The sequence below is a fragment of the Passer domesticus genome, chromosome 2, assembly GCF_036417665.1.
Source record: "Passer domesticus isolate bPasDom1 chromosome 2, bPasDom1.hap1, whole genome shotgun sequence".
NCBI classification, from domain to species: Eukaryota; Metazoa; Chordata; class Aves; order Passeriformes; family Passeridae; genus Passer; species Passer domesticus.
This window is the reverse complement of record NC_087475.1, coordinates 39,823,247-39,838,884: the sequence shown is the minus strand read 5'-3', so window position 1 is coordinate 39,838,884 and position 15,638 is coordinate 39,823,247. Positions and strand designations below refer to the sequence as shown.

Here is a 15,638-nt window from a genome sequence, read left to right as displayed (position 1 = left end):
AGAATTCTGATCTCCATCTTCTTCCCCAAACGTTCTGCAGTGTAAATGCTGCAGTCAAAAGGTAAGGCTTCTATCAGTAAGGTGGAGTTTCTTAAAGCCTTCTACTTATTTTTTGTTGTATGGTATCTTTGGACTTCCATGTTTCAGAAATACTGTTTTTAAAGGGTACAGACAAAGGCTGAGAAAGATTTAACAGAGATATCAGACTTGTTTTTCTTGCATTAACAGCAATAAACACGGTGCAAGTTGTTGGGGTGGGGGGGGGGGGGGAAGAAGAGTTCTACATGACATCAGCCACTACACAAAACTAGAATATATTCAGTGCTTTGCAGGGCTACACTTGCACATAACTATCTCCAAGCAGACAGACTGTATAAATGTGTCCAGGGGTAATTCTATTGAGGTTACCGGCAAAATCAAGCCTTAACATTTCTGCTTCAAAGTTTCAGCATATCACCATGGTAATTCTTGAGCATTTATCCTATATTCTAATAATTTCAGAAATTACCTCACTGTTCTAAAGACTAAAAAAACAAACAAAAAATCAAAACCTGAACTGAAAAAAAACCCAGTAAAACTAGTTCCAGGTGAAGCAAAGGGCTGGTACACTGGGAGGCCACAAGCCCCTCACTAACAGTCAAAGGCAAGGGACAGAAGATAGGTTAGAGTGTGGCTTTGTTCCATGTAGAAAGGCCACTTGGCAATTAAAACGCTTTTGGCTCACTCAGATGGAAATAGGAAGGCAAGAATTCTACTGAAAATCACATTCAGCCTCCAAGTAATCTTTTTAATGGGTGATTTAGCCCTTTATCCCTTTGACCTGTGCCCCTTAGCACAACAATAAATATAATCATCCTAGCAGTGCAGCAGCAAACAAATAAGATCACAAATCCAATAATAGTTCTGCATCTGATAGCTCAAATAGTTACTTCATACTGCTAGAATAAATAATTTAATGTATTAAGACAATGCCTTACAGACACCTTTGAAAAACACATCACTCTACAAACATCTATTTTAAAAAAGTCCCAAATCAAGAAGTTTTCTGTAATTTCTTTTCCCTTTTCTTCTAACAAGGACAAGAGGGTCATTGTTGCAAAGAATTTTCTGATTCTGTTGCTTATCTATGTCACCTAAAGCTATACACTGGATTTATTAATAAAGATATATAGCTATATAAAAAGTAAAAATCACAGATACAGCATTTGAGGTGGCCCAAAAAAGCATTGCCTTCATTGAAGTTATAAAAAGCCAGACCACAATAAACATGAACAATGACTACATCTGTTTCCACAGACAGACCCTTAAATAAGGAAAAAAAGGAAGAGATGCAGTACTAGAAGTGCTAATTAGGCCACAATATAATTATAATTAGGGCCATAAACAATAGCTCTAATTATAATTACACCGTTCACAAAAGCAAGGGACTGGAGCTTTTAAAAATGCTCTCCTCCACTTACATCTTTGTTCATGAGCTTTGAACTTCTCTTCACAAGAAGTTTGTAGTCAAGCTATCTCAAGAATTTAATTCAAAAACAAGAGCAACAAAAGTGAAACTAACAGTGTAAAACCTTTCAACTTTGCAAAAATATATGCAACCTGCTTACAAAAGTTAAAGTGAAAAACTCTAACGTATTGGCAAAGATACAGTTAAGACAGATCTACAAGAATACTGCCTTTTGTCAACATTAATTAGTTTTCTGAACAGAATATAAAGGTGTGCATGTCATTAGCTGTGGAGAAGATTAATTTCTGTAGACTTTGCAACTATACCTGACAGATGTTGAGGTGAAAATTCAGTTAATAAGAGAATTCTTACCAGTATTGTAATTCCTTGTTCTTTGCACAGCATGGCTATTGCACCTAGGACAACACTCACCAGCACCCAGAATACAGAAAACGCATGTCCTTCCTTATCTGTTAAAATACAGAATGCCATATCTTTAGGCACTTTACACATTTAAAGGTAAATTAAAAGAAGAATTTTAAAAATAAACAGCATTTAGTATCACAGTCTTTTCTACCAGACAAGATCTGGACACACAGACTAAAAAAGCATAGGGCATCTCCTGCAATATGCTGGCATTTGTCCCTTTATTGCAGTCATTTTCTGGTCTTGGAGACATTAGAAATGTCCCTATTTGCTTGATGTTTTAGCCAGATTAATTAGAATGGCAGAAGCTTCACATAATTTTCACAATTTGTCATCTGCAAAGGTTAATTCCCAATATTTAGAGACATTTATCATCCTTAGCTAGAGCTCTGTCATTACTGGCCACTCTCTTCCAAGCTACCATAAGAACAAGAAATTCTTTATAATAGTTCCTCATGAAGAGCCACACATACAAACTGTTTTATCTGCAATCTAGTCTACAAAGGCACAATGAGCTGCTTCTCCAGAGCTGCTGCATTTAGCAAGTGCCTCATGTCATTTTATTATCACTGCAGCAGAATGCCATGGAGCTCAAAAATGTCAGCAGCTGAGCAGAAGCAGTTAGTCCTTGCACTCAGGAAGCAGTTTTACAGCAGGGTGAGGAACTCTGGGGTTAAGAGATCAAGAGCCACTACAGCTTCTACTCAAAGAAAAGGTCTTTAAAGACTGTACCATGTCGCTGATTTTGGGTACTACAAGCAGGCATATCTGAGATAAATATAACAATCAACCCTACTTCAGCCAAGGTAGTATCACACACAATACATGGGTACTTCACACAAAACCATATCTGTCACAACCTCTACTCCATCGGTGCAAGCAACAGAGGAAAGCACTCTGCTCACTCAGAGGGAGGCAGTTCCTTGATTCAAGTAACAGGGGCTCTACAGGCATCACAAGAATCAATCTTGGACTTGGCATGTGCAAAAACAAAGTTGAACTCTGCATTCATTGACTGAATCCCTTTCTTACTCTCCTTGATCTCTAGAGCAGTTCTTCTCTACTGCTAATGCAGGTTTGACCCTCAGTGCTTAAAGACAACTGCAGTAATGGTCGGTGAGAAGGGTAAATTGCAAGATTAAGATATTTCACCAGAAGTAGAAACCTACACCTAAGCTAGTGCACTGGGCTTCCTTTATAACTCTCCATGAGCAGAGGATGCCTTTAGGGGTTAAGTTACCTAGCTAAATGCAGCTGAACACCCTTCAGAGCTGTAACTCTGCACTGATGATACAGGGAAACCAGTACACCACCTCAAATGTTGTTGGGGTCAGATATAAATCGTAACCATAAGTGTGAAAAGGATCTGCTGACATTGGCCTTCTCTTTCATTTTGAACCGGGCTACTTCTTTTGTAACAGAGAGCTCCAAACTTTTAATACAAATATGTCAAAGAACAGGTTTTGAGTTACTTCTAACCTAAAAAAACCCTTTCTTACCTAAGACTTCTAAAACTTCAACAGAGTGAATACTAAGATGTTTAAGATTCATCGTTGCAATACACAGAGGGCATTTGATCCTTCTCCCTCCACTCCAAATTATGTCTCCAGAGATGAGGTAAAACTTACATTAGAGGTGCAAATGTTATAAAAGATAAAAGAAAGTCTTTTAGGAAAGAAGTCATACACATCTGAATAATGAAAAAAAAAAGGGCAAGAAAATACAAAATACATAATGACTAAAGAGACATTGGAAGTGGAAAAATTAAAATGCAATGGGAAACTCCAGCCCACATCAATTATACAGAAGAACAGCTGAGAGTTGTAACTCATGGAGGAAAGAGCTTGAACATTCCTTCTATGAGTACGGGTAAGACAGAAAGAATTCTAAATACATCCCTTCAAGGAGCTTTTTAGACTCTGCAGTACAGTTCAGCCAGTTCTTGAAAACCAGTTTTGGTGGGTTTTTTGTTTGTTTCTTTGTTTTGGCATTTTTGCTGTTGTTTTGGTTTTTTTCTAATGTAGAAATCAATAGCACAGAGTATGCAAGGATAGAAGGTAAAGTTCTGTGTTCACAAAATGACTGTCAGTCATCCTCAGTAAATGTAAAAATGAAAATAGTGAAGACAGCCAATGGACTTTTACTGTGTTTATGGAAGCAGACTTTCTTCCATTGAGAGGTTTCTTCTTCTCAGAATCAAATTATAGTGGGAAGGAGTCAGGACAACTAAGCACTTCTCAGAGAAGCAGTATTCAGTACACAAATACAAATTATCTTAACACAGAAGATTGTAGGAAATATATATAGTAAGAGACCAGCTGGCAATTCAGAAGTGCTTTGATGATTCAAAATATAAGAGTAATAGTAAAAAGGGAACTAGGTCAAATCATCAAGGACAAATGTAAAAGCAGCACATTCATACAGAAAATCTAACACAGAAAGTTCACATTGCAAAATGAGAAAAGGTAATGTATGTAAAGAACAAATCCCCACAATTCCACAGATATATTAGTAAGAAGAGTAGTAAGGAAGGAGTTACTCCAATATTCATTGAGAAATAAAATGGGCAATGCCAAGAAAACGGAAGTGTTCTGTGCCTTTTTCCTTCATTTTTTCCCCAGAAAGGTCAGTTGCAATCAGATGGCAAGTACAGCATCAGCAGAAAGGGAGGAAGGACAAAAGCAAAAACAGTGAACTACAAGACAGAATTCATAGAGAAGTTAATCTGTTTTAAATTACGACTGGTTACACTCACTCAACAGGTCCTATACAACCCAGAGTAATCTCAACTGTTACCTCTCAGAAATCATGAAAAATACATGAGAATCCAGGAATCTCAAATAAAATAAAATAATGCCTACATATCTACTTTTGAAAAGGAACAAAAATACAAAAGGGTAGACTACAGATACAAAGCTAAGCTGACTGGTGTCATGGTTTGAGGCTGGCAAAATGTCAAAATTACAAAAAAGTCACTACACCTAGATAAAAATATTTTCTAAGTGACACTCTAAAACATAAAAGAATATGATTAATTGTTTGCCAAAAATTTTAGTCATTTATATAGAACTAAGTATAACTTTTGACTTGGACAGAAAAAAAATGTCTTCCTGACAAAAGGAAATCTATAAACATCCTATACCTTGACTTTGCAAAGGCATGAGAATAACACTGGAAGTAGTGTGAAATATGCCACAAAAAAGAAGGACTGTATGAAGTTGTTATAGAATGGGTATAAATAACAGCTGGAAAACTACGGTAAGATACCAGCTTGCTGTGAAAAAAAGTAAAGATAACATTCTGTACTGGATTCTTCCTTTGTCCTTACTCCATTTAGATATCGGAATAAGAAATATGCTTATTAAGACCAGAAATGCTGCCAGGCTTCAATGGCCAAGAATCATACAAAGGAGGTCAGAATTCCATTGACAAACTGGAAAAAACACAGAATCATATGATAGCTTGGTTTCAAAGGGACCTTATGGGTCATCTGATTCCAACCCCTTGCCATGGGTAGGGACACCTTCCACTAGACCAGGTTGCTCAGCGTGCCATCCAATCTGGCCTGGAGAAATGGTCCAGCCAAATAAAAGAAAACAGAAGCCATTCAATAGGCACATGCCCAAAGCTGTGCGTAAAGAAGTTTTTCTTTGTGTGAACATCCCAAGTATCAGATGCAAGAACTATGCATGCCCAGCAAAGTCAAGCTTAAGCATAGACTTGCAAAGATGATAAAAACACATTGAAAGAGAAATAATGAAGGTCCTAGATATTGAGCATTAAAGACCTTCAGTAAGGTCTTTGACACAGTCTCTCACAAGATCCTCACAGAGAAGCTGTTGCTGAACAGGCTGGATGTGCAGACAGTGAGGTGGACTGAAAGCTATCTGAATGGCTTGTCCAGAGGGTGGTGGTGAGTGGCACAAAGTCTAACCAAAGGCCAGTATACTCAGGGGTCAATACTGGGTCCAGTCCTCTTCAACATCTTCATTAATGATGTGGATGCTGGGGCAGAGGGCACCCTCAGCACATTTGTTGAGGACACCATGCTGGGAGGAGTGGCTGATACACCAGAGGGTTGTGCTGCCATACAGAAGGACCTTGTCAGGCTGGAGAAATGGTCTGGCAGGAATCTCATATGGTTTAATGTGGGGGAACTGCAAAATCCTGCAGTAAAGCCTCCTGGACAATTGCCTCTAGGTGACCCTGGGTGGGCAGGTCAGGTCAGGTGACCTCAAGACCACTCCAACTTCAAACACTCTGTGGTTCTGTAAACAAGATCTCCTGAAAAGCACAGTCTCTGTTCCTTTGTTTTCTTTTGCGGGCTCAAAAAATCGACAGTTATATACAGAATTGTAATATTATCAAAATTCATCAGTGATTAAACTTCAAAGAGAAAGAATTTTAATTAAGAAACATTTTATTTCACGCTTGTTCCGGGTCAATATGCACAACACCCTTCCATCCCCACCACCCCCTGTCTCAACTGCAGAAATCTCAGTAAACTAGGCTGGCAAAATAGATACAAAAGACCACCATTCAGCAATGCCTTCAATTTCATCTTTTTTTTAACAGTGAGTTGAAAATGTAAAGCACTGCATAAGTGCTTATTATGAGATATACACATGCCAACAGAAGTAATCAGTCCAACAAAGCATATTCCCCTAATATGGCGCTGCTTCCCACCAGAAAAATCTTGTGTCAGAAAACGAAACCGATCTCTGATTGGCACCTGTGCCTGGTTGAAACTGGTACACCATATTGTGAGTGGGCATTTTGCCACTCTAACAGATGGACAAAATTGTAAGCATGCCAAAGAAATAGAGTACTTGCTTATTTTTCTTTTAAGCTGGAAAAAATATAGTGTTTCTACACAAACCCAAAAAGTGTTGCTCAGATGGTCCCTCTTTAGGAATACATAAAGTCTGAAAGTTGAAGGGATTCAAAATAAAAAAATACCTATGCAAACCATAAACAAGCCATGGGAGCTCCTTCATTCAGACTGCTAGACTTGAGTATAAGCATTTCTAGGGCAAGGATGCATACACAAAGTGTTGTATAGTGTCGAATTGACTGATCCTAAATTTACGAGCAACACACTGACAGTGGACTTAAATACTAATCCTATTTCAACAGATCTTATTTTCTGGTGTCCTAAATCCACAGGTCAATGAAAACAAACTCCTTAGAAGTGAAGCGTATGAAGAAAATGCTACATTTAAACTACCAAGCTTAGTTATATTGTAAACCAAAACTAACAATATCCAAAGAAATTATTATCAATTCAGACACTTTAGCATTCAGCATTTCCTTCTTCCAACTCTGCTGAGCAACTTAAGAGTCAGCCAGATGACAGCTTGGAGCAGTTTATGGAGTCACCATCTTCAGGTGAAACACAGCAACTGATTCTGTGAAAGCACCTACTCCTCTGAAGTTTAAAGCAAAGTAAGTTATGTTGAGCTCCTGCAGAAGTTTTATTTTTTAAATGAAATGGATCACAAACACTCAAATGTATTCCATTAATGTGCCTTGTCTGTGGGGATGGTGTCTTCCAACTAAACTGCTACAAATACTCTTCTTATCAAGCTCTAAGAGTTCCCTGCTCATGAATTGTTAAGCAAAGGGGGAAGAATTATCTAGTCTTAAAAGATCACAAATGAATCCACTGTTAGAATTAAATTAAGCCCAAGATCTCCTTGTGTATCTCCAAATGTACATATTACTGCAGTTCAGCTCAGTGTTTCACTTAATATTGATATTACAGTAGGAAATGCCATTCCTAAACATATCCAGCCATCTCAAACTCATTACCTAGAGGCCACAATGAAGGAAGTATCTATCCCCTGAATTACAACATCTTGGAGAAGTGAAAGCTAGCATTAATTCTACCAGAAAAAAGGTCATTGTGTTTCCTCAGCCAACTAAAATCATAAAATTGTTAGGTTTTCCACTTACAACTATTCCCTCCCAATGTGTTCAAATTGCTAGGGCACATAGTTAAAAAAATCAGGGCTCACATGTTTAACAATAGTAAATACCTCTTGACCAATTGCACAATAGCTAACAAATTCCCCATATCTTAGCAATGATCTTTTTCATACAGGAGACTTAAATATTTGTTTCCAATCTGTAGGAAAATTTCCATAATATAAACCTCCAATATTCACAAAACTCATCGCTACTTTGCATGCTTTATTAAATTAGCAATGAACTAGTAGATGATTGATTGACATCTACACAGAACAAAACAAAACAGAAACACACAGCCAATTTTTAGATGTCACAGCATATGAGCAAAGAGCTGATCCCATATTTAATATCTGCACCACTATTATTCACATGGACCAAGTCATGTGCTCCTCATTTTGCTTCATTCAGAGACTGCCAATGCAGATGGCAAATACATGCAACTGGATCGCTGTCAAAACCGAAGACAAAGGAAGGCAAAAAATGAACACTACAGCAGTTTTAAATTGCCTTATGAATTCCCAGAGAAGCTGCATTAAAATTCAACAAAGTTAATAACCCACAATTCCCTTCAGAACATACCTAAACAGTTGTCAGCTCTTGCTGTCTCCAAAGCCTATGCAGTGGATTTGTCCCCACAGTTGTGTTTAAAACAGCAGGACAGAATGAGAACAACAGATTAGTTCCTTGCAATTATAAATGTTATCCTTTCAAAGATGCTAACTTCAAAAACGGTATACTGGGAAAAAGTAACAGAATTGTAGAACTTCAGTAAGACATAATTATAGCCCACATAATTAAATGCCTATACTTAAAAAAAAGAAAAAAGAAAGCTTCAGATTCTGGCTAAAATAAACTGTCTACCCAAAAATCCACTGAAACCACAAATAAATCAGGTAAACAAGCTGCAGTATATCTTGAGCTTTACAAAAACCATTATTTCCCTTTGGAAGTTTTCCAGCCTGACGCTGATATTTTTCTGATCTCCTGACTGTTTTCACTATTACATATACTTTCCCCATAGTACTTCCAAATCCTCCTCAGACATTTCACGAGTTCCTACTCCCACGCAAAAAAAATTTATAAATCTTTATATTCATTTTCTCAAGTGAAAAGAAGCACCAACCAGTCTCCCACATACGATTTTTGACCCCTTTTCTTTAAAGAATGACAATTCATTAACTGTGTCTAAACTATTGAAACACATACAGATTTTTTCAATTCAGTCATACACAAATTTCACATTGCCTTGCTGAAAGAATAGCCAGGTTCTTTATTAAAAGCTTGGATAACCTTTCTGCTAATAGCATTGGGATGCTGCTGGTAGCCAAACGAGATATGTTACTGACCCAGCCGTATCAGTAGCATCACATCAGGCTTGTCAGTGTTTGTTTTACTTAGATGCTCACTTAATGTTCACAAAACAAAAACAACCTGGCATCAAACATGTTTTGGTAAGCATATTCAAAAGACAATACAAATGCAGTCTACAAATCTTGATGGTCTTAAGAGTTCTACCCTCTTTTAAGTGGTCCAAAAGAGTCACACTACAATGTGTCTATTTGTAACAATTAAACAAAAAAAAAAATCAACCTTTGATAATTCTTCTCCCACTTTTTGTAAAAATTTGGTGAGCTAAGCTCTATATAAATGTGACAGCCAAATCCAGGAACAAAGACACACGCAGTTGACCTACAGTTTAGGGCCATGCTTGCCTTTAATATACAAAAAGCCCAGCAGAACAAAAGGAAAAAGGATGTTGGTACAATCCACTTTTGTGTAGGATCACCACAAAGCACCTCTATTTCATTAGGAACATAAACCTGATACCTGAGGGGTTTTTTGGTTGTTTTACTAAAAACCCCTGAGGGATTTTTGGTTGTTTTTTCCCCTCTCTTTCTCACAAACACTATTTCACAAAGATAAATTACCTTCTTAGCCTTAACCTAGAAAATTATGCAATAACAGCTCTTAACTTGCTCTAGAACTAGCAACATGCATTGGGAATATCCCAGACATTCCTGATCTTGAGGATTTGACATCAGAAGACAACATTCTAAAAGAAGGAAAAGTACTTTTTCTTTGCTGCTTAGGAGACATTGTCTAAGTCTGCTTTTTAAATTATATGTGCATATTTTTAAAATGCATGTTCTTATATTCACAGTGAGACTAGCTTCCATTTGGGATTCACTCCCTCAATCTACGCAGAATCAAACTCAGCTGAAGTCAGATAAAAGTTCTTTACTCCTTATTTAACCTATCATTTGAGAGTACCTAGAAGAACTGTTCACAAAAAATGGAAATTCATACCAAGGGTAAAACTTTTTATTTACTTTGCAAACCCACTGAAGAGCCATATTCTACCACAGTCACTTCCCCATATTTGGTTACCTTTTCCTAAAACCTTTCATACAAAGAATCACAGGAACAGCTCAGTTTGGAAGGGGCCTCCAGAGATCACCAGGTCCAATTTTTGCAGGAAAGGGAGCCTAGACAAGATCACCTAAAACCCTGTCCAAATGCATCTTGAAAATCTCCAGTCATGGGGAATGTACCACATCTCTGGGGAGACTGTTGCAGTGATTGATTGTTCCTGCTGTAAAAAAATTCTTCCTTACATCAGGGTGAAACCTTCCCCAGTGCAACTGCACTGCCTGCCCCTTGTCTTCATCGTGTAGCTCCTTGTGAAGAGAGAGCCTCCCTTCTCTTTGTGGCTGCACTTTCCAACACAGACACGGCCCTTTCCTACACAAGCACTCACATTCAAACAGCTGCAGGCTGGACAAACCTCCCCCATCCACAAAGGAAAAAAAAATAATAAGGGCAGCAAGAAAAACTGCTTGTGGTCTTTGGTGGAATTCAGCTAGATGGATACAATGGTGGAGAGGACTGTTTGGAGGGACTGTGACAAGCTGGAGGGAGTGGCCTCACGAAAATCAAGCACAACACCATGCAATGATTAAGGCCTGGGCAGCAGCTCTGCAGAACAAGGTCTGGAGTGCCTGGGTGATAAGCTCCTGGCTGATGAGTCAGTAGTGTGCCTTTGCAGCAATCAAGGTGAAAGATTCAAGTATGTATCTTGGATACAAATTCTTGTGTACAGAGGAAGTCTAAACTTCTTCAAGAAGTCGCTGAGGGAAAAGCAGGCAGTGAAGGTGACAGTAAACATTGGAAACTGACCTGAAAGACAATGCTGGCAGACTGTAATTTTCCTTGGCAAAATTGCTTAAAAGACATCTGCTCCCCTTTTATTATGTAATGCCCAATAAAAATCAGCAAGGGCTGGTTAGTATCTTGTCTTTGCAACATTTTCCTTCTTCTGTATCAATGACACAAATTTCAGTCCAAGAATATTATTACATTAAAACTGATTTCTAAAAGCTATTAAACTGGCCCTCACAAGTTGAAGAATATCCTTAACCAGAATACACATCCTTAATCATTCTCAAGATGTCCTCTATAGCAAAATAATTAGAAGGTCCTAATGATGACAGTGGTCATCCTAAGAATTTGGCTCTTGAGTCCTTCAAGCAAAGATTATTGCCCCTGCAGTATAACCCTACCTGTCTACGAGAGACACTGGAAAACAGATAAGGCAGTATTTTGATCGGTCTATCTTACTCTGCCACTAACAGAAGAAACATCATAAGGACAATCACATCCAATAAAATAGGTGAGAAAAGAATAAACAAACAAGCAAGAACCCAAGGCCAATTTTCATCAAGAAATCATTAGCTCAGTTGAAAGAAATTAAACCTACTCAAAGGGAAGAAAAATATATCTAAAGTAAACAGGAACCATCCTAAGTAACATTTGAAATGGCAAGATAAACTTATTATATCAGCAATAGAAATATGTACAGTAGTTCCAAATAATCCAAACTGAACCAGCAGGAGCTGTTCATGGCATCCCACAGCTCACTGTGGACTAACTCACCCCTGCAGCCCACACGGAGGTCTCTGTGATGCCACAACTATGCTGTTAAGCCAGATCACAAAGTCAGCTCAGGTACCTCTGAAATACCCTGCCAGCTCTGGTTAATCATTACAGGCCATGCCTGTGGAACAACAGACAAGCCCTTCCCAACACAGCTCCTTGTGGCTTCACCAATGAGTCCTGTATTTTGCGTGGTAGAGACATTCAGGTACCAGACTGCATGTCCTGCAAAGCTTTCCGCAGTCATGAACTCGTGCTTTCCTGTGTGCTTGTTTAACAGAGCCCCCAAGATATTTCTCCACGACTGTATTTGAACTGCCAACCTGCATTCAGATCAAACAATACCAGAGATCTGAAAGCTCACTTGAAAAAACATCGACCAAGGAATTGTTCCTGTTAAACACAGCTGTCTTACAAAAACTGTGAGTAACACTATATTCAGCATTATATGCCAGCAGTTGCATATTGCAGGAATCCAGAAGGCTTAGTCATAGGAATAATTCTTTGCAATTCATTAAAAATACAAATAACATTCCGAAAAGCTGACTCCCATTTAAGACATCCCAACATAATGGCATAAAGAGTAGTAAAATATTTAAGCATGTACATTTGTAAGTTTGATTTATTTCTAAAATACTTATTAAAATACTTCATTAAACTTCTAAACAATAAAACATTTAGCAAATAAGCCTATCATGAAGTAGACTTTGCTTAAATTAAATTCAGTGTTTAACAAGAATTAGGGAAAGCAACCTTTTCAGAACTTCTAACAATAAATAGCTGTTAAAGCAGGTTTAAAAAAATATATTTTGTGAGGGTAAACAAATCAATCTGACATTTTAAATTTTGCTATACTTCACTGAAACGTACAAATACTGAAAATATACACAATAGGAAATTAAAGGGGCAAACAGAATGCTTACTTTCTTTAAATGCTTTACAGTAGCCAAGGAATGACAACAAGAAGAACAGGGCACACAGTAGGTCTGCTCTGCCAACAATCCCAGCAACCTTTGAAAAAAAGAAAAGTAGTTTCAAATGATCAGATTTTTATTCTTAGAAAACCTGAAGTAAAGGAACTCATACAAAATTAAATATATAATAGAATATAACTGTATCACTTTTTTTCTTTAACTGGGTGTGGTGGATTAGTTATATCCAGGTTTTTTTAGATGCATCCTATTTTTATTTGGTATTGCTTAGTATCAACTACATAAATAGTTTGGCTTTGGTTTATGAAAATTGTAGTTTATGGAATTTTTTTTAAGAAATGAAGGAGGATTTCACTGCATAAAATTTAGACTCTACACAATTCCATCTGTTTTTTGGATCAAATTGCATTTCTTAGAAAACTTACAAAACATCAAAATATAAACCAGTTTGGGTTGGAAGCAACTTTAAATATCATCTCCTTCCAACCCCTCTGCCTTTCACTAGACCAGGTTTCTCAGAGCTCCATCCAACCTCGCCATGAACACGCCCAGGGATGGAGCATCTAAAGCTTCTCTGGGCAAACTGTGCCACTGCCTCACCACCCTCACACTGAAGAATTTCCTCCTAATATCTAATCTAAATCTACTCTCTTTCCATTTGAAGCTATTACATGGCTTGGAAGCCAAACATCCTGAACCACAATTAAATTGGCAGCTCTGCTGAAACACAAATCAAAACTGTTCACTTTCAGAAGACAAGCCAGCCTTCAAATTGCAATTTGAGCACTCAGAATGGACAAATACCTTCGAGCCTGCAGATTCAGGGAAAAAAAAAAAAGATTCCCCATCTGGCAGTCTTTTGTGTTGTATTAACTGATGGCATTAGAGCTACCTGCAACTGCATCTTGAAACAGAAGTTGTACTAATGCAAAAGAAAATGAGAAGCACATCCTGGGACCTCTGTACTTGAGATCTGTGCCAACCCATTTAAATCAAGTGCAATCTCAGGGCTATCTGTAAGCTTTGCTTCAAGCCCCTAAACTGTATTTACAATAACTGGCTGAGACAGAGCAAGACACTTTTGGGTCTTCAATTCTCAATTACACAAGTGTCAGGATAACACCACAATTTTTTTGTGAAAATCATGACATGGAGCTGGTAGGGGACTGTATAAGCCCTGATGCAGGAACCTCACTAGAACATACACCCACAGCAAGGATCATGGAAATACCCCCTATTTTTCAGTCTAGCTCTGCTGCCTGGAGTGCCGAGTTCCATGTTTTTGGGAGATGTACAGAAGCAGGGCAGAACAGCTACATGTTTGTTTTTTTTAAATTACTTTTTTGTGATCATATTTCAGGGATAAAAGCAGAAACTTCAGTTCTCCTATAGTATACCAGTTGTGCCATTTTGTGTGTGGAACAGAAAGAGGAAAGTAAAAAGGAAATGGGCATTTTTTGTGTCAGGGAAACATGATGGAGCAACTATTTCCAAATAACATCAGAGAAAGAGAAGTGTAGAGGCATGAGAGTATGACCGATTCCACTGCAGAGACTCTCTCCCACTTTCACCCTCAGCGTTACTTAAGCACTGTGAAAACAGAAACTGTTGGACTCCTAAACTCAGTACAGAAGAACTTCTTGATTTATCTACAGCTGTGCACCTAGCTTCTCTGCTGCTCCTTCTTCTGTCATACAAAGGAATTATGAGAATTAACTCAATAGCTGTGGAGTGCTTTGAAAGGTGAAAATAATGAAGTGTCATTCTGCTTCGGGAGCCGCTCTTCCTAATGAGATAAAAGTTAAGGTGAGCTGACACAATTTCTAAAATAAATGTCCACTTGTTACAGCAAAGAGATTAAGGGGCTAATAATGCACATGGCCTCAGATGACCCCAACAGCAAAACGTTACCTAAAACTCAAGAGAAGGCATATAGATTCTGGAAATAAAGCAAACAAAAGAAAAAAAACAAACCAGTTTTAAATTAGTATCAGATATATTCTTGTGCCCATGATTCATTTAGCATTTCATCACTGAAGTGTTACAAAGAATAGGCCTTTTTTAGAGCAGACAACTATAGCACAAGAGTATTTACTTGTAGGTAGAAAAATTATAGTGTTTTCCTCACATAGGTACTGAAAGCATTACACCTTTCAGTATCTGTTTTACATGACAGTTTGTTTCACTGTATAAACCAAAAACCCAAAGCAGCAAACAGACGGATTCTTCACAATTTTATGTCACAATATGTCATCTCATTTCAAAACCAGGATGTCGGATACTTGAAACTCACAGGTTTAAAATCATAAGGAATGCTTTCTGAGAGATGCTGCCAGACACACACTCATCCTAGAACTGCAGCAGTATAAATGACTTCTTCACTGGAGCAAGATTTATTATTCACCATGTAAATGATTAGAGGTTTTTGTTCATTCCTGAATTTTAGAAGAGGCCTGATATATAAGCATGCTACTTTTTCCCTCCTCTTCTTCCACTGTTTGCCCGAAACATTTGCAAGTCTTCAAATATGCAAGGAGACCACATCACTTGTAATTTATTTGATATGACAAAGGGTTTATTAATATTCTCATGCTGATTTAAATACATTTTTAAAGTCAAATGGAATGCAGAATAAATTTATGGATATTGATAAAAGGGTCAATAGTAGGTCTACTCCAAAGTTGAGACTCAAGTGAGATTTCTCTTTATATGTCAGAACATCAAAAGCACTGAAGACTTGTTTTACTTTACTCTGACATCTAAAACTGGTTTTGGAGAACAAATACGAGGGGCCCTTCTGACACAGTGCACTCTCACAAAGAAGTTATTGTGCAGGCGAGTGAACACCAGAGAATGATTGTCAAGATGTTTTAGCCACACTGCCAGAAAAGGTGGCAGATTACTAATGCATAACTTTGCACCATCTCTAG

The 15,638-nt window shown here is 37.8% G+C and overlaps 1 protein-coding gene and 1 long non-coding RNA gene across 3 annotated transcripts in view; one reads left to right on the top strand and one right to left on the bottom strand.

Annotated features, from left to right (window-relative positions):
• The window catches only part of TMTC4 (transmembrane O-mannosyltransferase targeting cadherins 4), a 54,093-nt gene that overhangs the window by 27,954 nt on the left and 10,501 nt on the right, over positions 1 to 15,638 (bottom strand). Inside the window, exons 5-6 of the mRNA XM_064408348.1 lie at positions 12,700 to 12,787; positions 1,820 to 1,917 (exon numbers count right to left, since the gene is read on the bottom strand). Of these exons, the coding sequence (XP_064264418.1) occupies positions 1,820 to 1,917; positions 12,700 to 12,787 (186 nt within the window). The remainder of the gene's footprint in view (positions 1 to 1,819; positions 1,918 to 12,699; positions 12,788 to 15,638) is intronic.
• Positions 11,853 to 14,671, top strand: LOC135293794 (uncharacterized). Of its 2 annotated transcripts, none has more exons than XR_010355890.1 (3): positions 11,853 to 11,970; positions 12,057 to 12,198; positions 14,364 to 14,671. It is a non-coding gene; the product is annotated as an uncharacterized LOC135293794 (long non-coding RNA). The 2 variants fall into 2 exon arrangements; XR_010355889.1 differs by having other exon boundaries at positions 14,286 to 14,383.